The following is a 25,839-nucleotide window of genomic DNA, read 5'->3' on the forward strand; positions in this document are numbered from 1 at the left end:
CATACTGTACTTCCAACTTTGGGCCTTCTGGCATCCCAGCTGTGCTCTTAAGTCGCAATACTCTATCTCATTATTCCTCAGAACATGTGTCTTATGTTTAAACCAAAAGGAAATGCTATGAATGATAGTTCCTTACCCAAAAAATGAATTAGTCTTCAGATTTGATCAAATTCCTTGTAGTTTTACAATTTAGAATCTGTTGACTTGAGTTTCTGCCACGTGAGAAGACCTCTCAACTCAATCTGACAGAAGACTTTACCTAGCATTTTACTAATAAGGAGATAGGCTGGGAAAATGTGTGTGCAAATGCCAAAATTGAAGGTAGGAAAGCAGGGCCAGGGGCACAAGCTTTTGCCTCATCGGTTGTACTGATTTCTAGATTCTTGCACCTTCTGCTCTGGCTGGTAAGTACAGAGAACAGGACATGTAGTGCCTTGCCATTCAGAGCCACGCGTCTACGTACCTACTCAGTAGGGAAAGGAATACACATATCCTGTCAGCTTGAGTCCTGCTGCTCCGCATACTCGGCCTTCTCAGTGAATCTGAGCATCGTGACCTGTGGCTTCCATGGACTGTGTGTGGAGCTTGTTGATGCATTGAGATCCTTTATTGTAACTCTAGCCTCTGAACAGTCATACATAGAATATCCACTTTATCCTGCCCTGTGGGGGCATTGTCATTTTTTAAACCTTTCACATTGCTTTCTGGAGCTGAAGAGCCCCTTGGATAGAAAGCTTTGTTCTCTTCCATGTACCCACAAAGCATGGGGCTCACTCTGCTGCCACTGGAGAGTCCCTCATTCTAGGTGTGCTTTTAAGAGAGGGATCACCAGGTACCCTCAAGGCAAATGCTGGTTCCAGCAGTCCCTACGTCCATCAGAATTGACATGGTTTAAAAAGATTTTGATTAGTTTTTGGTTCCGTCGTCCTCTTTCTCTTCAAAGATGAGGGCAGCCGAGAGGACCTCAATGTGCAGATCTTCATGAAGACCCTCATGGGCAAGACCATCCATCACTCTTAAGGTGGAGCCCAGTGACACCACTGGAAATGTCAAGGCCAAGATCCAAGACCAGAAGCCATTCCACCTGATCAGCACAGGCTGGTATTCACTGGCAAGCAGCTGGAGGATGGCCGCACCCTGTCTAACTACAACCAGAAAGAGTGCACCTTGCACCTGGTGCTGTACCTGCGTGGTGGCATCATTACGCTGTCCCTTTGTCAGCTTGCCCAGAAGTACAACTGTGACAAATGATCTGCCGCCAAGTGCTCCACATGTCTGCACCCCTCTGCAGTCAGCTGCTGCAGGCAGAAGTGCTGCCTCACCACAACCTGCGTGCCAAGGTCAAATAAAGTTGGGGTTGTATGTGGCCCGTGACCCCTTTCATTGACTGGAGCAGTAAAAAAAAAAAAAAGAAAGAAAAGATTTTATCCATGGTTTATGTTCTCAGATTCCATGTGTTTCTTCATATGCATGTTCTGTTACTCTGCTGAGCAACATGATACTTGAGGCTCAGGTGAGTCTTGGACACGCCTGCTCTTCTTATAGTACAGTGACAGGAAGGAGTCAGCTTCACTCTCACTGCATTTATTTGATCCTTAAGTGAGGTGATTCACAAAGACATGGTACAGTGCAGGCACCCTACCAGAGCACTGCTGCCACTGCTTAATGACCAACCCTCTGAAAAGGGACTGTAAAGTGTTCATTTGTGCTCCTTGTAAGTTTTCATAGACTTGCATGTGCTGACTCTCAGAATCTTAACGCATTTAACCGACAGTATAGTGACTGCATGTTTATGGGTAGTGTGGCATTTGGAGACTCTTAATCTTCACAGTGTGGTTTCTGTGTTCACAGCCCCAGGACAATGAGGTGCATTCCCCAAATCAGGAGCCATCTCCCACTCCCAAATCTCAAGAGTTGTTCAGCTTTGGTAGAGTACATCTAGGTGTCCCACATATATCCTATCCTGATTCTGTCTGATTTTGTTTCTCAACAGGACAGCCTGTGGCTATGTGAGAAAACCTGTGAGACAGGAATGCTGTCTTCTCCTCAGTACTCACCAGAAGAGCTGAGCAGACTGTGGGAACTGAAGGAGCTGTGCGGTGATCCTTGTCAGTGTGAGGCAAAAGTGAGGTGATCCTCAAAGACCAGGGACTGTAAGTCTGAGGAGAGCCCATGGCTGGTATTGAGCTGTAAGCAGTAGGGTATTACTAGTGTTTGCACAGATCTTAATGACTCAGCTGGTACTGTAGCATGTTTTTATTTATAAATTGGAAGTTTATTTATACCAAATTATTTTATAAAAAGTATTGCTAAATTCCTGGTCACTGTCAATAATTAGTAATTCATTATCATTTTTGGTTAAACCTGGCCAAATCCAGAAAATTGTAATAGCACCATTTGAATCTCAACCAGGATTACAAAATAGCTTTGCCTAACTTAAATAGGCCAGAAAGAACCTACAAAGATGCTGTGTGGCGCAGGGGTCATATATATACCAAAGTCTGAGTTGCTGGAAATACCAGTTTGTGGGTCTCTGATATGGGGGCAACCTGGCCTTGAAAAGGAAATGCTGTGTAACCTGAAGTTTGGGATCTTGCTTTTAAAAATGTTTATTTACCTAGGTAGCATGTTTTCTTTTACCGTTTAATGTCTATCCTGAATGTCTCAGGGTAGTACTGAGACATTTACTCTCACTAATCTGTTTTTGTGAGTATGAGTAAAAGTGAACACCTCAGGGCTCTGTGTCACAGGGAAGTAGGGAAGGCACTCAGCCTTGCCTGATGTTTACCTAAGATTGAGTAGGAGGTGGTGATCTGTGGAAGACAGGCTCAGTGTAGGCATAATTTTGGAAAAGTATGGTGCACAGAGTAGAAGATACGTCTCCTCGGCTAAAGGGACATTCTCAGAATGATCAACCAAATCACTGTAGAAAAACTTTAAAATAGTAAGTAGCCCACAGCCGATGTTAACTGTTAGACTGTTTCTACTTCATATTTACATCTTCACATAAGGGAATGCAGTAAAGCTATGAAAACAGAAAGAGTAGGGAAAAAAATCACTAGTAATCAAAACCTTTATTAATATACAACCCAATGGTCTTTTCCCAACAAAGCATACATCTTTTGTGAAGGCAAAGTTTCTGTGTCTGGTGTATACACATGCCAGTCACTAACTGCTACCATCGCACTAGTAGACAGTCTCCACTTTCTACAGAATAAAACTGTAATGACTGTAGATCATTTTCTAGTTCGATTTCTCTGCCAGGCATCTAAAATTAGAACGAAGTGGGGAAGAATAAGTAAGACAGATCTGATGGCACATGCTCTACATGCTACCCTCCAATGGCACATGACTGGACAAGTCAAAAGGCTGCCTCCATTACAGTCTGTTGTGCATGGCACAAGGTACTGTGGAGAACTGAGCTTAGCTTTGTGTTTTTGCTTAGCAACTCACCTTGGGACTTTCATAGGACAACATCAGTTCTGACACAGGAACTTTGAGGAGACGTGATAGCAGTCCCTTTACCTTTTGAACTGTCATGGAATCTATCAAAGAAAAGAAAAATCCATTTCTCTCAAATGATGACTTCATGTAGAAACAGCTCAGCTGAGGCAGCCGTGATCTGTTCTTTCTTAGCATTAGTTTACCTAAGATGATGAAAGGCTTGACCCACTGTACCTGTTGATTCTTTTGGCAAACTGGAAAATGGAGACAATGTTTGACCCAATTGGTCTTGACAGTAAGGTGTCATACCATTTTAGTAGCATTTACTATTTCTTCCTCAATCTAAGTAACCAGAAATAACCAAGCCTTTGTGATAACTTCCTAAGGGGTTGCTAAAGATCCCTGGAGTGGGGCCTTGAGGACACCTCTCAGCCTTACTTTCCCTCTAGAAGAGAGCATAGAAATAGGTGGTTGATGAGGTCCCTCCTAGCATGAGTATCCAGTTAACATCAGGATGTGCACACATGACCAGTCAGTGTGGTAAGTTTAACTCAGAAACACAAATGCTCTGGTCCATTCAGAACACACTAGGAACTTCTTTCCAAAGACAGGTTGTGGTACATAGTGGATATTTTGATTAAGAATATTAGTTTCTCTGAAGCTTTAGCTGAAAAGTACAGCAATAGTGTGGTACCCCACAAAGATCACAATGTAGTCAATTATTTTTCTATAAAACTTGTTTTTATAAATGCTGTGTTTTTATGCAACTTGTGATAATAAATCTCTATTTTAGAATAAAACTAGCCTTTTTCCTCTTTGTGACCCACTTTGACAGCTGGACTACCCTGAATGTCTTGATTAAATTTACTATGTCTAAAGAGGAGTGGGTTGGGTCCCAGACTGAATAAGGAGGGGAAAGGGAGAAAACAGGTAGAGTGCCAGTTTGGCTCAGCTTCCCTAGTACAAACCGAATGTGTCATTGCCATACTCCCGAGCAGTGTCTTGTTTGCCAAGATCAGCATAAACCTTCATTATATTGCTTGAGTAGTTTTTCAGAGCAACAAGAAAAAAGTTAATATGCACTGTTAATTTTTCATGATATATTACATACCACCATTATAGAAATTGGATTTCTGGTTTAAAAGAAAAATTAGCCCTAAATGGATGGTTATTCTGAGAAGTTTTCTTCTGAATGCAACTAGCAGTATCATAGGCCAGCTATGTATCTTGGGCCAGCTTGTTTTGTCTGACACAGATTTTAAATCAGATAATTTACTGTACTGGTAGGCAAATATGGAGATGTATTTGCTAGAGCCATTCAGATTCATATGTTTCCACATCTTCAAGTGCTCCTGGCTTTAAATCTAACCCACTAGCTGTGAATGAAGTTAATCTTGAAAAATTACAGAATTGTATCATGTTAAAAAAAAAATAGGCTGATTCTTTTCAGTGCAAGTCTAAGGTCAATTATGGTGATCCAAAAGCATTTATTTTTCTAATATTAACTCAGTTCCAGTATTACAAATATTTTTAAAGGTCTCTTAAAAAAAATGCATTCTCTCTGGGTTGTTTAAAAGCACTGACTTCTCTCCTGCTCAGGGAATCATCTCTAGAGAAGAAAAAGCCCCAGAGAACGACCTGGGAATCAATGATGGTGTGAGGAATGATTCCTTTAATGGGCAAAGCATTCAGGTCCTCATGCCTGTAGCCCAGGTATGGGAAGCAGAAGCGGACAGATATCTGAGTTCAAGACCAGAGTAACACTGCACCACCATCACAGGCAGGAGGCTTTTAACAAAATTGTTTTCCAGATAAGCTGATGGCATACCGGAGCCTGGAACCTTCTGTTCATGCACTAATGAAAACATCTTAAGTTCTGAAAAGTTCACATTCCAGCTGGCTGTACTTTAGGCCAATGCTTCACGAGTACTTGGACAGCAGAGACAGGCGTGTTCTTACCTGGCAACTGCTTTTCTAACACTTGCTGTTCCAGTTGGTTTGAACATTTTATCTTCAGTGCTTTAAGGAGAAGGGGGAAAAGATTAATTGATAACCACTGTAGCAGGGATTTACAGCATGTAGAATTGGGCCTCTGAGTAGAGCACACAATTTGTACACACAAGGCCTCAGTTTGATGAGCAGCACAAGTACAAAGAAACATGTAGGCCAAGATATTGCCAGATAATGCAGCAGTTTGGCACAATTTGGCTCAGTCCTCACAAATGGGTCTTAATGATGTTAAAAATTTCTATTATACTTCCATGAAGCTGGTCATGGTGGTATACACCTGTAATTCCAGGCTATAATCTTATCTTGGAAGACTGTGGTAGGACTGCCACAAATTCAAAGCCTGCCTAGACAACATGTGCCAGCTATTATACTTCTCAGAAAACAAACAAAAAATACTTTCATGGTCCCAGAACTGGGAGGCTAAAAGAGGAAGATAATGCATACATGACTGTCTGGGTTTCTATAACAAGACCTTGGCCTAAAACAACTGGCCCCAGCATTCTATCACTTTTCCTTTGCTGCTATACTCCTCCAGGTTACTATAGTTCTGCATATAGGACACAGCACAGAATTCACATTAGTGTGGTTTACTGCTCTGCTCCCTCTTACACCTAGGCTATTCATTGAGTCTGCAAAATGGGAGCTGTCAGACTGGCCAACACAGACTGGGTAAACTGGAGAGGATTACTACCTAAGACAGTGGTTCTCAACCTTGGGGGTTATGACCCTTGGGGATCGAAGGACCCTTTCACAGGAGTTGCAGATATTTATATTACGATTCACAACAGTATCAAAATTAGAGTTATGAAGTAGCAATGAAATTCGTTTTATGGTTGAGGGTCACAACGTGAGCAACTATATGAAAGGGTTTCAGCATTAAGAAGGTGGAGAACCACTGTCCTTAGAGAAACACACTTCATCCCTATCAAGCCATCACCATTTGCTTCACACCCAAGACCCAATACAAAGCAGCTATGTGAAAGAATTCTTACTTAGTAGCTGATTTTTGAGCATGAATGGCTGTTGTGTTTTGAGTTCCTCATCTTCAGGTGCCCCATATTCTGTTTGTTTAAGAAGAAATAAGAGGGGATTAGTAATAAGCAAAGGCCACAATAAAGAAAAACAACGTTAGTGTGAACAGAGCCTCTCGCAGGACCATGCCAGTATTACTGATCAGTTCACCTGGGATTAGCCTCCTGCTGAGCTGCCTGCTGGATGCTAAGAAGAAATAAACAGCCACTTCCAGGGAAGATCATCTTTGTGACTGTATGTTCTAACTCTCTATGCTTTCAAAACCTTCCAACTTTTACTTGTTTTCAGTTTTGAAAATGCACTTTCCTTCAGGGTCCTAAGAGAAAACCAGGTATGACCTGGACAGGAAGTCACAGGACCCCATGAAGTTTTAGCCAGACATTTAGTCAGGTGTCCTGCTGCAGATCAAGTCCTATACCTATAACACAAGCAGCAGCTTCTGTTACCTGTGGGGACACATCCTAGGACCTCTGGATATTTGAACCTGAACAGCATTATACAGATAGACCCTATCTCTGTCTTTAAGTAACACATACCTGTGATCATAAATTAAGACACTGTAGGAGGCTAACAACCACACAAATGTGCTGTGGTGGAAGTTATGTGAACCTGCTCTTCCAGAACAACTTTCTGTACTTTCAAGCCTCAGTAGTAAGTCCATTTCATAGCTCTTTGGAGTTTAAGAATCATGGCACTGGTTTCATTTGTGTTAGGGGTATTCTCAAGTAAACCCTTGCCACAAGCACTATGATACCTTGGTTATTTATCTCCTGACTCACTGAATGACTCAGGGCAAGCAGCACATGCAGCATGGAATGCTAGATACAGGCAACCTTGTGCTGGGCAAGAGGACTGCCCCACATTGCTTGGAATGGTAAGCAATTAAAACAATGAAGTTTTGACTTCTGGAATTCTCCACTTAATGTTTGGGCTGAGGTGGACTAAAGGTGAGACTGCAGAAGAGAGGAAGCTGCTGTCCTTCCCTGCTGTGCTCGGCCAACTGCTATTTGTTTCTCTGCACACACTTGGCAGTAAGAAGCTGAGCTGCATGCACCTACATGCAGCTTAGAGCCTTCCCTTCCCCACTCTCAAGCGACTCAGAATTTACCTAGGGCAGCCAGGAAATTGGGCCAGCTAAAGGAGTAATTTGAAAGCAATTCCCATAGGCAGCTTGACTTCCTGCAGCAATGTTCCAGCTGAAGCATTTATGCAGTGAGCTTTTTGCATTAGGAATATGTGAAAAGGAAAATGGCCTAAAAATGAATCCTGGAATGATGATGAAGTCGAGACAAAATGGACATAGTGCCCAGTCCTTCACTTCAAAGCCTGGGGCCCAACTACAGTGCTGAAGTAACCACTGTGAACACTGAATACCAAACAACACAGGACAAGTCGTCAGGATGGGACTTGGGAAGAACAATACAGTTCATTTGTGAACTTGCCACCCTGGAGCATAAGAAAATATGAGTGCTTGAGATGATCTGGAGTAGTGCCAACATTTGCAGGGGGCTGCCTACCCCCAGAAACTGCAGATATCTGGGGAATACATGTTGATACTGCCAATTTACTATCTGTTTTCAACTTGCTGGTGTGGCCCCAGGAAAATGCCTATGGCCCCTTTCACAAAGGGAACAAATATCCCCCAAAGCAGAGAAGACAAACACTGAGCCTTGCTGTAGTGCTATGTCAGAGCCCTGTTCCAGCTGGAGTCCCCACGGGCTACCTGGACGTACTGCAGCAGAGAAGCTGGTATCTAGGATGGGCTGAGAGAAACTCTGCATTTGGCCTGTTTTTGTCTGGATCCAGATGACCACCAGCCTTTTTCCATTCATTTCCAAAGGTTTTTCGGTAATCAAGCTCAGCTCCGTACCTTTCCTCTGGAAAAATCTGTGTTGATGTGAAATAGAAATGTGTCTCTTTTAGAGAGATGCTCATGTTTTTACCTAGTCCTTTGGTGCTTATGCAGACAATAAAATCGTAAGGGTTGATCATTACACTTTCCACCTTTTTCTTTCTTTCTTTTTTTTTTTTTTTTTTTTTGTTTGTTTGTTTTAGCTAAGGACCGAATCCAGGGCCTTGCCCTCTACACTGAGCTAAATCCCTAACCCAAACCACAAGTTAGTGAACAATTCCAAAATGGGTATGGTGGTTTCTACCAGTAATCCTAGTATTTAAAGAGAGAGGATGCATAACTACAAGGAATTCAAAGGCAGCCTGGGCTATAGACTCTGGTCTCAAAAACAAAATTCAAAATGAATTTTAATTTAAAAAAAAAAAAAAAGACTAGTCATTATATAACCTGAAAACTTGTCATTTCATTATCTCCCCAAGACCGTGCGCATTCTTCTACCAGGTCATCAGCTAAAGCACTTGCCTTAAAGCCCAATGAGCCTCATTCAGTCCCTGAGGTCTATATGGTAGGACAAAAACTCCTGCCAACTTGTCTTCTGATCTTCATATGCCCACTAGTATGCATGACCCTCTCTCCCCACAAACAAGTAGTGTAATTTAATATTTTAAAGTTAAGTCTTATAATTGTCTTTTTAAAAAGAATAACATTTTATGTATTTTTGGTGCATTTATGTATTGCACCAATATGCCTGTAGTGTCTGAGGAGGCCAGAAGAGCCATCTTGGAGCTGGAGTTAGAGATGATGTGAATCATTATGTGGGTCCTCTGCAAGAACAAGAGATGGTCTTAATAGCTGAGCCATCTCTCCAGCATTCCTCTCCCTATTGTAATTCTCACCATAATGATATGTGCACCAGGTCCCTAGAGTTACCTCTCTTTATGGAAGCTAGAAGGGCTGGCTTCCTCTAGGAAACCTCAGAGTGTGCCTAGCCTCAAAGCCCCACTCTTGTGAGGACAGGGAGAGAAGAGACATCTGGGCCTGTGTTCTTTCTGCCTTTTTTCCAAAGACACAGGATAAAGTGTCTAACACTCCTCTACTGCTCCTTAAAATGACCATTGTTGTTCAGGCAACAAAGTAACACTGACCTGGCACTGACCTAAATATAACCCTCTTCCCTCCAAAGAGTTAACACAGGAATCCCAATAACCAAAATGAACCTGGTCACCACTTTAGAATATCCCGATATAATTTACTTTATGTTTTTATCATTTGTTTTCTAATCTTAAAAATATTTTTTTTTAAACCTAGTGCATGGTACAACTGTAGTTCTAGCTATTCTGGTGGCTGAAACGGAAAGAGTCCAGAAGTTGAGGCCAGTAGAGGCAATAGTGAGACTTACTTTCCAGAAAGAAACAAAGGTCATGGTTAGAGTCCTAGTGCTCACCTGACACCTGTTCAGGGTTTTCAGCTGACCGATCTTGGCAATGATGATCTCCCTTGCGTGGTCTCCTTCAGTCAAGGGGTTTCTAGTGCAGGACAGAGCCTGCAGGCTCTGTAATTTATCCAGCTCATTTATAAATGACCACTGAAGCAACAGCAAAGGAAGAAAAAAAAACATGTCAGGTCACTTTTCAGATTACTTGGCCTAGTAACATGAAAGTAAAATTGCCTCTCATCTGAGGCATAAGATATGATATATACCAACCCCCACCCAGAAGAGCTTTTACTATACAGCATGCCATGTGAACTCAATGACATTCCACATCTGTGTAAATAAAAGAACTCTAACTTAATATGATTTACTTTTGAGGCTTTCTGCTCTGAGAAGAATTATGCTTTTAGTTTAATGTTTTTTTTTAAGATTTGTTTTTATTTTGTATGTACAATTTTTTTTTGCCTGTATGTACGTCTGTGTACGTGTGTGCAGTGAGCAAGGAGGCCAGGAGATGGTGTTGGATCTCCAGAGCTGGAGTTACAGACTGCAGTTGTGAACAGCCACTGGATGCTGAACTCCAGGCTGCTGCAAGAGCAGCCATCTTTCCAGGCCCCTACTTTTAACTTTTTTTTTTTTTGACAGAAGGAGCCTTCAGACTTCATGTGCAAGTGGAGACAAGCATCACTGTGCCCAGCACATTGAGGCAGCTCTTACTTCTGATATCTGGTTGTCATTGACTACGAGGTACTGCAAGGATGAGAACATGGATGTTTTGCACCCTAGAACAATAAAAACAAAAGTGCACTATAGGAGTGAAAGAAACAGCAAACATAGGAGGGAGGGACATTACTAATCTTCTTACCAATTCCAGCATCTGGAAAATGTATAGAAGAAAGTCCAGTGTCAGAAAGGAGTAGGTGCTCTAATCTGAAATTAAAATGTTAACTTTGACTACACAGGACACTACAAAGTCTTCTGGGTATCTACTAGACTAACAAGTCTTTCACTCTACTCACATCCTATTGTGAAACACAAAGTTGGAAAGGAAGGTTGACACTGATTTGTCAGGTGCCAAGTGGGTCTCAAAAGAGGGGCCTGGTCTCACCTGCCAAGGTTAACAAATGGAGATATAGGTGTCACTACCAGGACCAAGTTCTGTAGCTACAGATTATCTGGTATCTAGTCCACACAGCACATGAGGGACAAGCAGATTCTCAAGAGTTCAAGCCAAAATTTCCCAAGGGACTGATACTACGTTTTGTATCTATTAAAAAGGTATATCTGACATATGACAATTCATTCACTACAAATGATACTGATATTTAACAGGCAAATTTTAAGGGATTACCTGGGCAGATATGCTATCAGGCACAGCTGGCTTTCATCAATTGATGGGTTAGAGGAAAGGTCTAGTAACCTCATCTTCTGCAGGACATTCACTGGCCTGTATGGGAAGTAATTATTTTCTTCAGTATAAACTAATCTCTTGTTTTCAAAGACAGGGGCTTAAAATAAGTGTACCTGGTGTCATAAAGGTTAGGGAAGAAGGCAAGTGGATGTCTCTCCCTCCCCCCCCAAAAAAAAGCCAGTCCAAGGCATGCTGTGTTGAAATGGCAGCCAAGAATCCTATCCTGTTTTTGATAAGGGAAAATGCCTGCATTTCCCACCATGAATGAAACTATTCTACAGTCTTTATAGTCTGAACGAACTCAATTGAACATTTCCCATCCTTGACTTTTTTTCACACACTTCTGTAATGATATTGTCTAAGAGGGGAGATGATGGGCCAGAGAGATGGCTCAGTTTAGTAAAGGCACTTGGCCAACAAGTCTAATGACCTGCCTTCCATCCCCAACTCACATGGTGGAAGGAGAAAACTGAGTCTCACAAATTGTTGTGACTTTCACATGCATACACACACCCAACCAGCCACACAGGCTAAATTTAAGAATATGTTTTTTAAAACAGGGAGATGAGCTAGAAATATGACTCAGTCAGTACTTAAGAGCATTTGCTGCTCTTGGAAGTTCTGTTCCATGCACCCATGTCTGGCAGCTTACAACTGCCTTACAACTCCAGTTCTGAAATCTGATACCCACTTCTGGCTTCCTCAGGCACCTGCACACATTCAGACAGAAACAGATTCTTTTTTAAAAAGGAAACTCCAACTTTTTGTTTTGTTTCGTTTTTTTGGAACTCGTATTTTGTAGATCAGGATGGCCTTAACTTAAGAGATCTGCCTGCCTCTGCCTCCTGAGTGCTGTAATTAAAGGTGTACACCAACTTTACCAGGCTAATTTTTATTTTATTTTATTTTTTTAAGGAAGATGAGGCAGTGAGTAATATATTTATTTAGGACAAAACGAGTCCACATACACTGTAATACAATGGCCTTACGCAAATATTACTAATTAATGATTCCTCATTTATTGGACAGCTACTCATAATTGTTAACCCAGCACTCGGGTGGTGGAGGCAGATCAGAAGCTGAATGTCATACTTGGCACATAACTAGTTTGAGACCTAGTTATAAGAGGTCTCTTATAGACCTTGTCTATAAGATCTTGTCTCACAACAAGCAAACAGGACTAGGAGGATGACTAGACTAAAGGTGCTTGCTGCACAAGCCTGGCAACCTGAATTCCATCTCTGAAGCTTACAGTAGAGAGAACCCCAAAGGTGTCCTTCAACTACAGCCCTGAACTCATACACCAATACCACATACATATACACTCAATAATAAATTAAGGAAAAAAAAAGAAAATGCATTAATTACTTACTTTAAAATTTTTGTAAAATTAAAGAATAACTCAGGAGCTGATAAAATTCAGTGGTTACAGAGCACTGGCTACTCTTCTAGAGAATCAAGGTTCAATCCCCAGTACCCACATGATGATTTAGACCCTCTTGCTCCAGTGCTAGAAGTTCAGATACCCTCTTGTGGACTCCTTGAGCACTGTATGTATGTGGTACATAGACATACATTCATAAACATTCATACACATAAAGTGAATAATATCTCAAATTTTTAAAAATCCGGCCTTCCACATGCTAGACCAGTGCTCTACCACTAAGCTGTACCCTTCAGCACTTGGTTTTTGAGACAGGGTCTTGTTTAGTTACCCAGAATGGCCTTAAACTTCCTGCCTCAGCCTCCCACATAGCTGAAACTATAAGTATGTACTCTGCCTCTTACTACTTAAAGAAAACAAAAATATATCTAATGTATCCTGTACTCCACTGAGAATCAGAGAATCTAATGTAGGTGTGCAAAACTAATAAACTCTAATATTTAGTTTGAGTATGGCTGAGAATCCAAGGCATTTATATAAAACTAGTAAAATTCAAATATTTAATTCAGGTATCTTTGATAAGTTTCCTCTGGTTTGAATAGTATTTCAGTTGACAATTATTATGTAATATAGTGACTAAGGAGTAAATACTACTATAATTCATACCTGCAAATCCTCCTAAAAGGTGGACCTGAGACTTTATTCAGAATAACTGAATAGCAATAGCTTCACTGAAGTAAAGCCCATTACCTTTCTGAAATGGAAATATTGTTAGACTTGAGATAAAGTTCCTCGAGGACCGGCCATGAAGGGGCACAGCACAGCACCTAAAAAGAGAACTGAACTCAGTGTCTGGCAGCTTCCACTGGCCATGCTCAGCCACATCATCACAGGAACTCCATGCCTTTTAGACAGGTCATGTGAGCTGTACCATCCTCCTGGTGCAGGAGGATGAAGGACCACATTTAAAGACTATAGGCAGACATTCTTCTAGCACTATGAACCCAGTCAGCACCCAGCTTAGGAAATGCTCACAAAGGATCAAGGAATGCTCATGGACACCCCAGCTGCTTACTGGCCTGAGCCTAGGACAAAATGTGATATACCTTCTTAGTTCTGATACCACTTGGGAACATGAAGAGTATGCTGAGCACACAGGTATCTCCTCATTGGTTCTTAAAAATCTTCCCTTGAGCCACACTGCCACCCCCACCTCCCAATTGCTAAGTGCTTTCCTGACCTCAGGCTCACCAAAATCAGGTGCCCAGGAAAGACAGAAGCAGATGTACTAAGTGCTTCTGTGCTAAGGAAACCTGTGGCTACTCAAAAGCCAGTCATACCAGAATGGATGGTGGGGACAAGCCTGCACACAGGGAGAGGGTGAGACTCTCTACTGCATGCTCTCCCTTAAGAACATCTGCAGGGAACATGGGGGAGCTGGCATTATGGCTTTTAAAACTCCACATAGTTTTTAGTACATGTCACTGTAAGCATCTGGGTTCAAGACTTCCGAGCAATACAAATGACCTAAGAGGCAGGGACAGGCTAAGAACCAACATGGATTAACAAATCTAAAATCCTATTTCACCAAAGGATTACTCTTCTCTGTAAAGAAGTTCAGAGCATTCTACTGTTTGGAAGAATAAGGTGACTGAAATGAAGACAGGCTTCAATTCCCTTTTAAAGCAAAAATTGTAACCATTTATTACTGTGTAATAAACCAAAAATGATTACCTCAGCCCATGTTATTCCCGTTTTGTTTAGGACTAAAGTCTTCAGAGTAGAAAATGTTGTGGTTGGAGTTGGTGAGTCAGAGGGAAACTGCAGTTTATTTTCACTGAGAAGAAAAAGGAGATGTGAAGTACTTACTCTTACATGGCAGACCCAACACACTGACAATCAATAGTCTAGGATTAAACCAGAAGATTTGAGAGGGGTTCTCATGGAGGTACGTGAAGTTTCAGGTTTCCTCATATGTGTGAAGATGGCTTGGGCTCCCATTTTTCCAGAAAAGGAAACATTAAAAGTCAAATTATACCCAATTGCTGTATTTGAGACATCTTCAAGCCTGCTTGCCTGCTCTACTGCACCTGCCTTAGCTGGGTTAAAACTTACCTGCACATGTAAAGAGCTTAGGAATTCAAGGAGAGACTAGTTGGAGTGTGTTCAGTGGTAGAGGGCTTATGGAGCACAAAGAACTAGGCTTGGTTCCAAGAACCATCAGGAGGGAGGGAGGGATGGAGGGAGGAAGGGACCAGCCTAGGTGAGCCTTTTGAAAGTGAGGTTCTGAGATTAAACTAAACAAATATTTGGAAAGGCCTCAGAAAATGTGACATTAGCGAACAAGGTAGAGAAGTTAAAATCTTTATCAGAACCACATTAAGCAGTGACCCAATGAACTATTTATTTCTAAAGAATTACACAGATTCCCAACAGACAAGTACATTCAATAGTAACCCCTCTCCTCTGCTGAGATCATAGTCCTTCTTTCATGGTCAGGCTTACAAGCTCTGAAGATCTAGCCCCTCCCACCTGATCAGGATACAGATGCACCCTTATACATGCACTTCACGGGACCCATTGAAGACTGTGCCCTGAAGTGAACCGTCAGCCAGAGCTTCCCAGAAAGTGTCTTCCAGCTGTCAAAGAAGGTAGCACAGTGTCCATACCTGAGATTGAGACCTTCCAGGTCTTTGAGCTGCTCTGCAATAGCAATCACTTCATCCCAAGTTGATAGCAAGTTTTTGGACAGATCTACAACTCGAATATCTAAAGGCACCACTTTAAGAAAAAGTAATTTCAAAACTCTCCAAAGACATAGAGTTATTATCATTCTAATTCCTTAAGTGGGGATTTTTTGGGGGTGGGTGGGATGGGAGTTGAGACAGGGTTTCTCTGTGTAGTGCTGGCTGTCCTGGAACTCACTATGTAGACCATGCTAGGGTGGAACTCAAGAGTTAGGTCTGAGGCTGGAGAAATGATGGCTTAGGGGTTAAGAGCACTGGCTGTTCTTCCAGAGGACCTGGGTTCAATTCCCAGCACCCACATGGCAGCTAAAACCTCTCTGTAACTCCAGTTACACGGGAATCTGACACCCACAGAAAACACATACAAGCAAAACACTAATGTAAATAAATAAATAAACAAATTATATATTTAAAAAAAAAAAAGTTAGGTCTGCCTCTGCCTCCTGAGTGCTTGGATTAAAGGCATGTTCAACTACCACCTGGCTGGAGTGGGGATTTTTAAACTTCTTACTGTGCACCCACTAGTCTGAAATTTTCCTCATGAACACAAATACTTTCATCTTTTAAGTTATCTATTAGACTGGATATAACTCAGTGGTAGAGTATTTGTCTAAATGCCCAGAGGCCTTGAATCCCATCTCTAGCACTGCAAAACAAGACAGAGAAATGCTATTACCTGCTTCACTCAAAAGGTAAAATACTCATTTTCATGTGTCAAAATGAGACAAGCATCTATCATGTGAGATAAGCATCTATAGAACCAAGTGTCATAATCAAACTCCCGCCAGACTGACTGACAAAAGACAGAAGACAGTGACAGACAGGCACACCAGAATGCACACCCATCCTTTTCTCCAGGGCACTAGTCCTAAACCCACAATCTTTTAAATAGCACCATCCCAGAGAAGAACACAAGGGTAGCGGCAAAACAGGCAAGAAAGGGGCTGAGAACTCAAAATCTGCAATGCTCATCTGTGTTTCAAGTACAAAAATTTAGAATAAAAATGTTCACTACTATGGGCCATAATTGCAGGCAAAGGGTCTCAAAATGTACCGGAAATGCAAGCCCCAATAAGGGTGTCAGCACAGGTGCCAAATCCAAAATTAGTTTCGGGAATGAGCTAGCAATGAAAAGGATACTTGGACAAGCTTCAGCAATTCTTCCTTGTTCGCCAGCACAGCTCACGGCACACTTCCACAGGGAAATTTCTTGCAGTGTTCTCAGCTGACTGTATGAAAAAGTTCACATGCGCATATAAGTCGAATGCTATCCACTGGCCCTTTAAAGCCTTATACATAGCACAAAAACCATACAAATGCTAGTACCTGCCACACTAATTAAGGAGTAAAGCATTACTAAAAATGAGAGTGAAATGAAGCATGGCAGACATTAGAGACAGCTGTAATTATTGACCCTCTCTTTAATACCTTTGCCCCCCGCCATTCCCCAGGTGACTCTCCAGTTACAGCTGCTATGGACTTAATCCTGACTGTAAAACTCTGTCTCTAATTACTGTTTCATTGTACACCATGAAATGATGAAGTGACATTCTGCTATACAGATTCTTCTGTGACTTCTTCCTTCTAAAGTATATTGTGAATCAGTTAGATTCAGCTCTATTGACACTTAGAGCTCTGGAACACTTGTCTTCATACCTGATAGTGTTTTACTGTGTGACTAGACCCCAATGAAGCCACTGCTTTTTTGGCTGACAGTTGGCAGTTCCCCAAAATGTTGACATCCCCTGCCCATTGAGACAGAGCCTCTCTAGGGACATGTCCTTGGCATTGTGCATGCAGAGCTCTCAGCTCTTTTCTACATGTGCAGCATCTGTGTCCTGTGTCTGTCAGAAAAGATAATGTCCTGGAACTTGGAAGCCAGAGCTGGACAACCTGGTTTCAAGGTCTAATTCCACTACCTCTTTTGGCACTAGGCAAATTGATTGAATCTTGGTGCCTCAGACTTCACAATGTTAAAATGCTGTTGCGCTCAATTTAATTGTAGCAACTTTATTCACAAAACCAAACTGTACAAAGAACCCAGAACAGATGAATCAAATGTGACATCACATTGAGAAGCGGTGTTGGTCTTAAGAAAGAAGAAATTCTGACAACCCATAAATGGAGAGACCTTAAAGATGTTACTATAAGCAAAATGATCAGACAAGGGGACAAATACTGCAAAATTCCACCTGGTGATCCTAGAACAGACAAAGAAACAGAAGAAAGAACAATAGCTGCCAAGAACTGGGAGGGCGAAGAAACAGGGAATTAGTGTTTATAGGGGCAGTTAGAATTCTAGTTTTGAATTAGGGCAATGTTCTGGGGACTGGTTTACTCTATGCTTCAGGTTAATTTTATAGTTTTAGTCTGCAATCATTTTTAAAAAAACAACAGATGACTTGGTGAGTTAGTATTTATGAAGATCTCAAAATACTGTTTAGCACACAATGGTTCATTTTAATTAATACTTGTAAAAATTAACAGAAAACTGACAGCATTGAGGGGAAACACAAGAGCTCAATGCAGGGTCAGGCTGATTACAGTTATCAGAAAACAATTCTGAGGCAGAGGCCCTAGTATTTGTTGAATAGGTCCTGAGGTTTCAGTAATGTTTCATGGTGCCTGGGCTAAAACAAGTATTTTCCAGTTCCAATTTTTGCATCTGATTAGGACCAAACAACTTCATGACTTAGGTGTTGCCAACTTAGTACCCCCAGAGAACTGCATGACTTCCCAGACTCTGAAATCAGTCAGTTTAGTTACGACTATGTCCATATTCTGTCCACCATAATTTCCATAAGGTACTTGCTTTGTATTTATTCTAAACAGGGTCTCATGTTGCCTGAGTTGGCCTGGAATGCCTGATCCTCTAGTGCTGGGATTACGAACATGTGCCACCATGCCCAGAAAATTCTTTGTTTTTTAACACAGCAACTGTCCATATCAGTTTTTTTGGCAAACATTGAAAAGAACTGTGAATGGTCATTCACAAAACTGTCAATAACTGCAGACCAGTAGTTTATAATACTGTCTCTGGGCCAGCTGTGCAAAGTGGAGGCCTGGAGGGTCAAGAGCTCTAGCTAGATGACTCAGTGGATAAAAGCACTTGAACCTGAGTTCTATTCCTGATAGCAATGCCTACAAAAAGCAATAGGTGATAGCTGACACTTGTAATCCTAGCACTCCTACAATGAGGTAGAAGGCAGGAAAAGATAATCACCAAGTTCCAAGGCCAGATAGCATTGCCTCAACAATAGGGAAGGAGAACAATAGGGAAGGAGAGAACCAGCTCTAAAAAGTTGTCCTGGACACTTTCCTATTGTGGTATGTGAATGCCTGCCCTCATAGACACATCTCATACACAACAGTAAAAACTTTAAATTAAAAAGTTCAAGCCAGGTTTTGGAGGTGCACACCTTTAATCCTAGCATTTAGGAGGCTGATGCAGGTGAATCTTTGAGTTTGAGGCCAGCCTGGTCTACAGAATGAGTTCTAGCAAAGCCAGTGAGTCACAGAGAAACCCTGTCTAGAAAAACCAAACCAAACCAAACCAAACCAAAGAGTTCAAGGCTAGCCTAGGCTACATGAAATTCATTTTTTAGTAATAAAAATAATTTTAAAAAATAAACAAGTGTCTATTTCCCTCAACAATTTAAAGTATGCCATGCTAGGACACCTTGGCACCATGTGTGGGGAGACAGGTGTCTACACAGGCATAAATCCAAAGCCATTTCCAGAAGAGCCAAGACACATGGGCTCTTGGTTGCTTCTCTTTTTATTGTGGCTGTCTTGTCTTAGGGTACAAACTCAGAGCTGGTCAGCTGGATTTTAATAAAGAGGTAAGTCATCACCTGTGAGTGATTTTTTTTCCCCTTAATTTTATTATTTGAAGTAGGAAGACCTACTTTGAATCCAGCTTTTCGAGCTGGGAAGATACACCTTTAATCTGAGCCACACCTCCTGTTGGCAATCTATATAAAGAGTGAAAGAAGGGAGCTTGCTCTCACTCTTGCTGGCAAGTCCATTACTTCACTGGCATTAGAACCTACTTCAGGATTCAGACATATACAAAAGATCAGTGGAGACATCCAGATCCCTGTACTGAAGCAACTACTGAATTCTGGATTTTCCATTGATAGACAGCCATTGATGGACTACGGTAGCTGTTGTTTGCTACTTTATGGCTTCTTCTTTCATCCTCCTTTAACTTCTTCCTCTTCCCTTTCCACCCCCTAACACTAGATGAGAGAGAGAGAGAGAGAAAGGGGGGCAGGTAGAGAGGAAAGGAAAGAGATCCCTGAATAAAGTCAGGGGTCAGAACGGGGGCAATGTTACAGTTAGACTACTTCCTGCTGATGAGGGGCGAGCTCCTTGGGGCAGGTTTGATCTTCACTGTCAGGATATCTATTATCTTGTTTCTTCTTTGCACATCACTACTTACAAAACCTTGACCAACATGCAACCAACAGCTCACCACACCTCTTGAGGCCCTAGCATTTATATGCCCTCTGACAAGTCCCCAGAATTCCAAATGTCACACAGTGGCACAAACTATCTGCAGCTGGCAAAACTACACCCCTGCAAATCATAGCTGCTGTGAAGCAGCCCCATATCCACACACCTGGGAATAAAACAAAAACATTCTTATAATATTGCTGTTTTATAAAGATTCCGAAATTTTCAGTATAGATGAGCAGAACTAAGCCACTCTAATAAATCTCCCTCCCTCCCTTCTTCGCCTCCTCTCTCTCCAAATACACACATAGAATGTCTTAGGTAAGTGTTTCTCTTGCTCCCGTTGAAACACAAAGACCAAAAGGCAAGTTGGGGAGGAAAGGAAAGGGTTTATTCAGCTTACACTTCCACATTGCTGTTCATCACCAAAGAAAGCAGGATAGCAATTCAAAACAGGACAGGAACCTGGAGGCAGGAGCTGATGCAGAGGCTGTGAGCGGTGCTGCTTACTAGTTTGTTCTCTCAAGGCTTTCTTGTAGAACCCAGGACCACCTGCCCAGGGATGGCACCACCCACAGTGGGCTAGGCCTTTCCCCACTTGACCACTAATTGTGAAAATGCCTTACAGCTGGATCTCATGGAGGCTCCTCAATTAAGGCTCTTTCCTCTCTGATGACTCTAGCTGTGTCAAGTTGACAAAAACAAGCCTGTACAATATATTCATTCACTCTATAAGTTCTGTTCCTCTAGAGAACCCTAGCACAGACAGGTTCAAGTCCTAACACTGAGAATTTCATTACACATAATCCCATTTGATACTCATTCAGACTGGCATCTTAGTATCATATAGAGACATGGAGGTCTTTGTACTTACAGATAAGCACAGGAGAACCTGGAATATTAAACTCAGACTCCAAGGGAAGGAATGCATAAACTGCTATCTGTCCAGAAGGCTGGGAACAGATTGTTTAACAGCCTGGTGACCTTTGCTCTCTGGGAAAAAAACTTTTCTGACACTGTATCTTCCCACAGAACCTTATCATAAATTTGTTTTTCTCTTTCAGTCTCTAGAGCCTATCCTTCTGGAAGGTGTCACATGTACTTTACAAAGAGTTTGATGAAGTCACATCGATCTTTATTTAATTTACTTTATTCCTCAGGGAAAGTTATGTATGCTTTATTGTGCACATAGAACTGAGTTAATTATCACCAGAAAAGTTTTCACCAAATTCTGCTCTACTTAAGTATGTCTAAAATAAATAAACCACTTGGTATCAGACTCCTGAAGTCTGAACCAACAGAAGCTACTTAGTGGAACTGAACCAATCTGCTTCCTGAGATTATCACTCTGCAGGCCGGGGAGGTCGAAGAGACAATACACCCCACCTTACCCCCACCCCGCGCAGACGTCAGAACAAATTTATAGGGTCAGCTCTCTACTTCCACTCTAATGTGGGTTCTGGGGCTTAAACTCAGTTCACTAGGCTTACATGGCAAGCATCTTTACCAACTGAGCCATCCTGCCAGATCTTCCTTTATTTATTGTATTTGTTTTTTTTTTTTTTTATTTTATGTATATGAATGTTATAGCTGCATGGATGTATATGCACTGCCTGCATACCTAGTACCTGTGGAGGTCAAAGACGGTTATCACATCCCCTGGAACTGAAGTTATATAGGCAGTTTGCTATATGAGTGCTTGGAACTGAACCTGGGTCCTCTGCAAGAAAAGCCAAGTGTTCTTAACCACTTGAGTCATCACTCCAGTGTCCATCTGACACCTCCCCACACCCAAACCCTGTACCCTCCTTTTTTTTAATTACAGGATTTCATGTAGTCCAGGCTGGCCTTAAACTGGCTACATAACCAAGGATGTAACCTTGGTTACATAACCTCCACCTCCCAAGCACTGTGGTTACCGGTATGAATGAACTACCATATCCAGCTAAACTGAGGGTTTTCATTTTCCCAAATAATCAGTGCTTGTGTTCTCCATATTGCAAACCACTGTGAAGATGAACCATATGTGGAAGCAAAGTTGCAAGCATCTCCACACAATCGTGAACTTTAATCCCAATCTGGTGAGGCTGAAAGCCAGGCTGCCAACATAAGCTGAACTTACCTCTGCTTCTTTGAGATATGGTCAAAACCAACAGTTTGCACATGTTTACTCCCAACTATCAAGGAAGATGATTTTTCGTCATCATTAGGTCCATCTTCTAGCACATAACGCTTCTTAAGGGCAGTAAGAAAGTCTACTCCAAAATTAACTTTGTTTGGACGGACAAAGGAGCCTCCTGTTGGGTGACTGGGAAAGGAGAGAAATTAATATTCAAATATCATCTGCTACTGAGCATGATGACAGAGGCCTTCAACCCCAGATATTTGGGAGGCTGAGGCAGGCTCCAACCTGACAAGGCTGTAGAACAAGGTCAAGGCTAGTGAAACTGTCTTAAAGTGTATGTAGTAGGTTGCTATGACTACAGCTCAGTGGTAAGAGTGCTTGCCTAGTATTCACAAAGCTCTAGGTTCAATATCTAGTATCACAAAAAAAGAAAACAAAAGGACATCTACCCAGAACCTTCTAAAACATGATGTCTTGGTTTAAATAGTTCTATCAGCTAAAATAAATAAAATCACAATATAAAGAAAACATCTACTGAAGAAAAATTTATAATCACTATAAATGATAATAAAAGTTCTGAGCTAATGCAAGCATATGAAATTCCTATAGATGAAGAGACAAAAGATATGGACAGATAATTCACATTAAAAGGAACAAAAGTATTAGATTCATGGGGAAATTTTCACCTTTCTAATGATTAAAAACTATAATATTTCCCTACATATTCCCTATAGGGAACATATAATATTTCCTACATATGGAGATAGAGGCAGGTGGATCTCTGCGTTCAAGGCAAGCCTGGTCTACATCCAGGGATACACAGAGAGACCCTGTCTTGAGGAAAAAAGTAAATAAATAAATAAAACCTAAGAAGAAATTTTCTTTTTTGTGTGTGCTTATATATCAACAGGTTCACTTTCTTTATTTTCATGTGCAACATTATTAAATTTTAATCTGTAATTCTTTTTTTTAATTGAAATTTTCATTTTTATAAATAAATGCTGAAAAGATTTTCTGAAAAATGCTGGAGGCAGGGGGATAGGATGAAAATTAGAGAGAAAGAAAGGGAGAGAGAGAAAAAAAGAGAGAGGACTAATTGCTGGGCTGGCCAGATGGTTCAGTGTACCAGCAGAGTGCTTCTTGTATAAGCCTGGTGACCCCAGTTCAATCCTAGGAACCCATATAAAGGTGGAGGAAAAGAAATGACTCCATAAAGTTGTCTTCAACCTCCACACATGCACAGAGGCACACAAGCCCAGACATATATATCACATACACATATATAATCATAAAAATAAAAAAATCAAATTAAAATGCTAATGTTTATATGTAAGGTATTAGAGGCACTAGAAATTGCAAATTTTATTTTTCAAGCACTGCAATCTAAATTTAAAGAACCTACCAGCTAGAGAAATAGCTCAGCAGGTAAGAATATGGGCCGCTCTTCTAGAGGACCCAGGATCAATTCCCAGGACCTACATGGCAGGTTATAACCTCTGTAACTCTAATTCCAGGGAATCCAACACCCCCATATAGACATATATTCAGACAAAACACCAATACACATAAAATAAAAATAATTTTAAAAATAAATTTTTAAAAACTAAGCTAGAATTTAAGAAAGAGTACATTTTTGCCAGGTGTGGTGGCACATCTCTATCCCAGCACTCAGAAAGTTAGTGAGTTCAAGTTAAAGGCCATCCTTATCTACGTAGCAAGTTCCAGGCCAGCCAAGGCTACAGAGCAGGATCTTGTCTTAAACAAAATAAAACAAAAAACATTTAAGATGATGATAGTGGAGAAAACACTGCAAAACTCAAGCAGGGGTCTGGGGAAATATTCAGTCGATGTGCTTGCTGGGTAAAATGGGGAACTGAGGGGATGAAAAGATGGCTCAGAAGTTAAGAGCACTGCCTGCTCTTCCAGAGGTCCTGAGTTCAATTCCCAGCAACCACATGGTGGCTCACAACCATCTATAATAAGATCTAGTGTCTTCTTCTGGCCTGCAGATGTATATGCAGATAGAACATTGTATATATAATAAATAAATAAAATTTTTTAAAAAATGAGGACCTGAGTTCAGTTCCCCAGCATCCACATAAAAGCTGGCCACTTGTGATACAATATTAAGAGGCAAAAACAGGAGAATCCTTGGGGCTTACACAGCCAGTAAGTTCAGTGACCCTGCCTCAAAAAAATAAGGTGGAGAGCAAAAGACAACACTCCTCCTCTAGCCTCCAGCCAGGGGTGTGTACCTGTACACACATGACTGTATTCCATCTGAGTGCTGGAATTAAAAACATGCATCACCATGGCAGGCTGAAGTACCTTTTCGAACTATTCCATATCCTGCATGACTGTTCACAGTCCAACAATGCTTCCTTCTCTCTAGCCTTACTACTATTCAATGATTTACTATGACCTTCCCAATTCATAAGAAATATTTACCTGCATTTAAAATACACAGTACCTCCATGGCTCCCATCATGCTTTCCTCTCTCAGGATTGTCCCACTCAACTCCTAACCAGAGTCCTAGCAAAACAAAAAGAAAAAGAACAAGTGACAAAAGATGATAGATGGTTGCTCTATTCTCCTGCAAGCAAATACATTTCTAACAGAAGCTGCATCACACACAGGTGGGGAAGGAATGTCTCAGGAATCTCCTGGGAAATTCACTTAAACAATACAACAATAGTATGTGTAGACCAAAAAAGCCACCAAAAACTGCAGCAGCAGAAAACAAGAATGGCTAAACTTTACTGGGTATTCTAAGCATGGATGAGCCTTGAAGACATGGTACCCATGTGAAGAAAAAAAACATAGAGGACCGCATATGGCCCACCCTCACACAAAGGGGATACAGGGATCTCTCTGTTGAGCTGACCACTTCTTAACTGGCTAATGTCACATCATAATTATAAGCTACCCGAAATACCTGTAACTACTACCACAACAATAAGTTCAGAGGGAAGAGTAGTTGAAGTGAAATACAGATAATTTTAGTCAAAAAACGCCAAGAGAAAGTTTTCAAAGAAAAAGACTGTCCCAGATAGGGACCTGCAAGGAGGCTCAGACACCTGGGTAAGACCAAGACATAATAGGTAGCAGAGCTGCCAGGTCCTTGGGCATAAAGTCTAAAAACAAAAGCCATCCAGCAACTGATTAGGGACAAGAAAACGACCTAAGTGTTCCTAGGTCTTTTGCATGAGTCTCAGAACTTAAAGACTATTCATGAGGATTTCCTAAGTCAGAACAGCAAATATTAGCCTCAGAGGAACCAGTAAGTAACTTTTAAAACTATAACTATCTAATTAATAAAGAAGAAAAATAATCCAGTGGGGTGGTAAGAGGACATTTTTAAGGAAAACTCTAGAAGTGACCTTCTTTCACACTGTATTAAGGTGTGTCTCTGTATATTTGATTGTTAATTGTTGAAACAGCAGTGAGCTAAATGCTAGCCGATTCTGGTATTGTCATTGTTTTTAAGGAATCTCCTGTCTCAATGTTGTGTAAAAATTACTCCTCAATTATCTCTGACTGTTTAACAAAGAACATAAAGAGAAGCCCAATAATAGTCATGGTGCATGCCTTTAATCCCACCACTCAGGAGGCAGAGGCAGGCATATCTCTGTGAGTTTGAGGGTAGCCTGCTTTACAGAGTGAGTTCCAGAGCAGCCATGGCTACACAGAGGAGAAACCCTGTCTCGAAAACCAAAAAAATAAGAAGAGGCGGAGGAGAAGCATATGACTGGGATTTCCATTCCCAGTCTGAGGATCTCAAGTAGACAGAGGTAGAGAGTAAAGATGAGAAAGGTCACCATGCCAGGAGGAGGTCACCAAGAAGGAGTCGCCATGGGGACAAGGATGGAGTAGAGGCAGCCAGGGCGAGACTAAAGGACAGGTAAAGACATGGCTGAAAAGTGGGCCAGGCTAGCATAGCTGA

General features: G+C 41.4%; 2 protein-coding genes across 17 annotated transcripts in view; one reads left to right on the forward strand and one right to left on the reverse strand.

The window, feature by feature from the left end:
• B3galnt2 (beta-1,3-N-acetylgalactosaminyltransferase 2) overlaps nt 1–4,244 on the forward strand; it is a 41,177-nt gene extending 36,933 nt beyond the window's left edge. Inside the window, exon 12 of the mRNA XM_021652905.2 lies at nt 1,994–4,244. Within this exon, the coding sequence (XP_021508580.1) occupies nt 1,994–2,134 (141 nt within the window). The 3' untranslated portion in view covers nt 2,135–4,244. The remainder of the gene's footprint in view (nt 1–1,993) is intronic.
• The window catches only part of Tbce (tubulin folding cofactor E), a 54,100-nt gene that overhangs the window by 9,046 nt on the left and 19,215 nt on the right, over nt 1–25,839 (reverse strand). For 7 of the 16 annotated variants that reach the window (XM_021652901.2, XM_021652900.2, XM_021652902.2 and 4 more), the window contains 15 exons: nt 24,344–24,428; nt 21,893–22,078; nt 16,453–16,541; nt 15,235–15,334; nt 14,300–14,402; nt 13,316–13,392; nt 11,122–11,217; nt 10,636–10,700; nt 10,488–10,552; nt 9,783–9,923; nt 8,220–8,373; nt 6,447–6,515; nt 5,404–5,463; nt 3,454–3,545; nt 3,056–3,268 (listed from right to left, as the gene is read on the reverse strand). In XM_021652901.2, coding sequence (XP_021508576.1) covers nt 3,176–3,268; nt 3,454–3,545; nt 5,404–5,463; nt 6,447–6,515; nt 8,220–8,373; nt 9,783–9,923; nt 10,488–10,552; nt 10,636–10,700; nt 11,122–11,217; nt 13,316–13,392; nt 14,300–14,402; nt 15,235–15,334; nt 16,453–16,541; nt 21,893–22,078; nt 24,344–24,428 — 1,475 coding nt within the window. In that variant the 3' untranslated portion in view covers nt 3,056–3,175. Of the gene's footprint in view, nt 1–463; nt 1,388–2,057; nt 2,188–3,055; nt 3,269–3,449; nt 3,546–5,400; nt 5,464–6,446; nt 6,516–8,206; nt 8,374–9,782; nt 9,924–10,487; nt 10,553–10,635; nt 10,701–11,121; nt 11,218–13,315; nt 13,393–14,299; nt 14,403–15,234; nt 15,335–16,452; nt 16,542–21,892; nt 22,079–24,343; nt 24,429–25,839 lie in introns of those variants that run through there. The other 9 variants (XR_009587784.1, XR_009587786.1, XR_009587781.1 and 6 more) reach the window with 6 other exon arrangements.

Source organism: Meriones unguiculatus, chromosome 19 (genome assembly GCF_030254825.1).
Source record: "Meriones unguiculatus strain TT.TT164.6M chromosome 19, Bangor_MerUng_6.1, whole genome shotgun sequence".
Lineage (NCBI taxonomy): Eukaryota > Metazoa > Chordata > Mammalia > Rodentia > Muridae > Meriones > Meriones unguiculatus.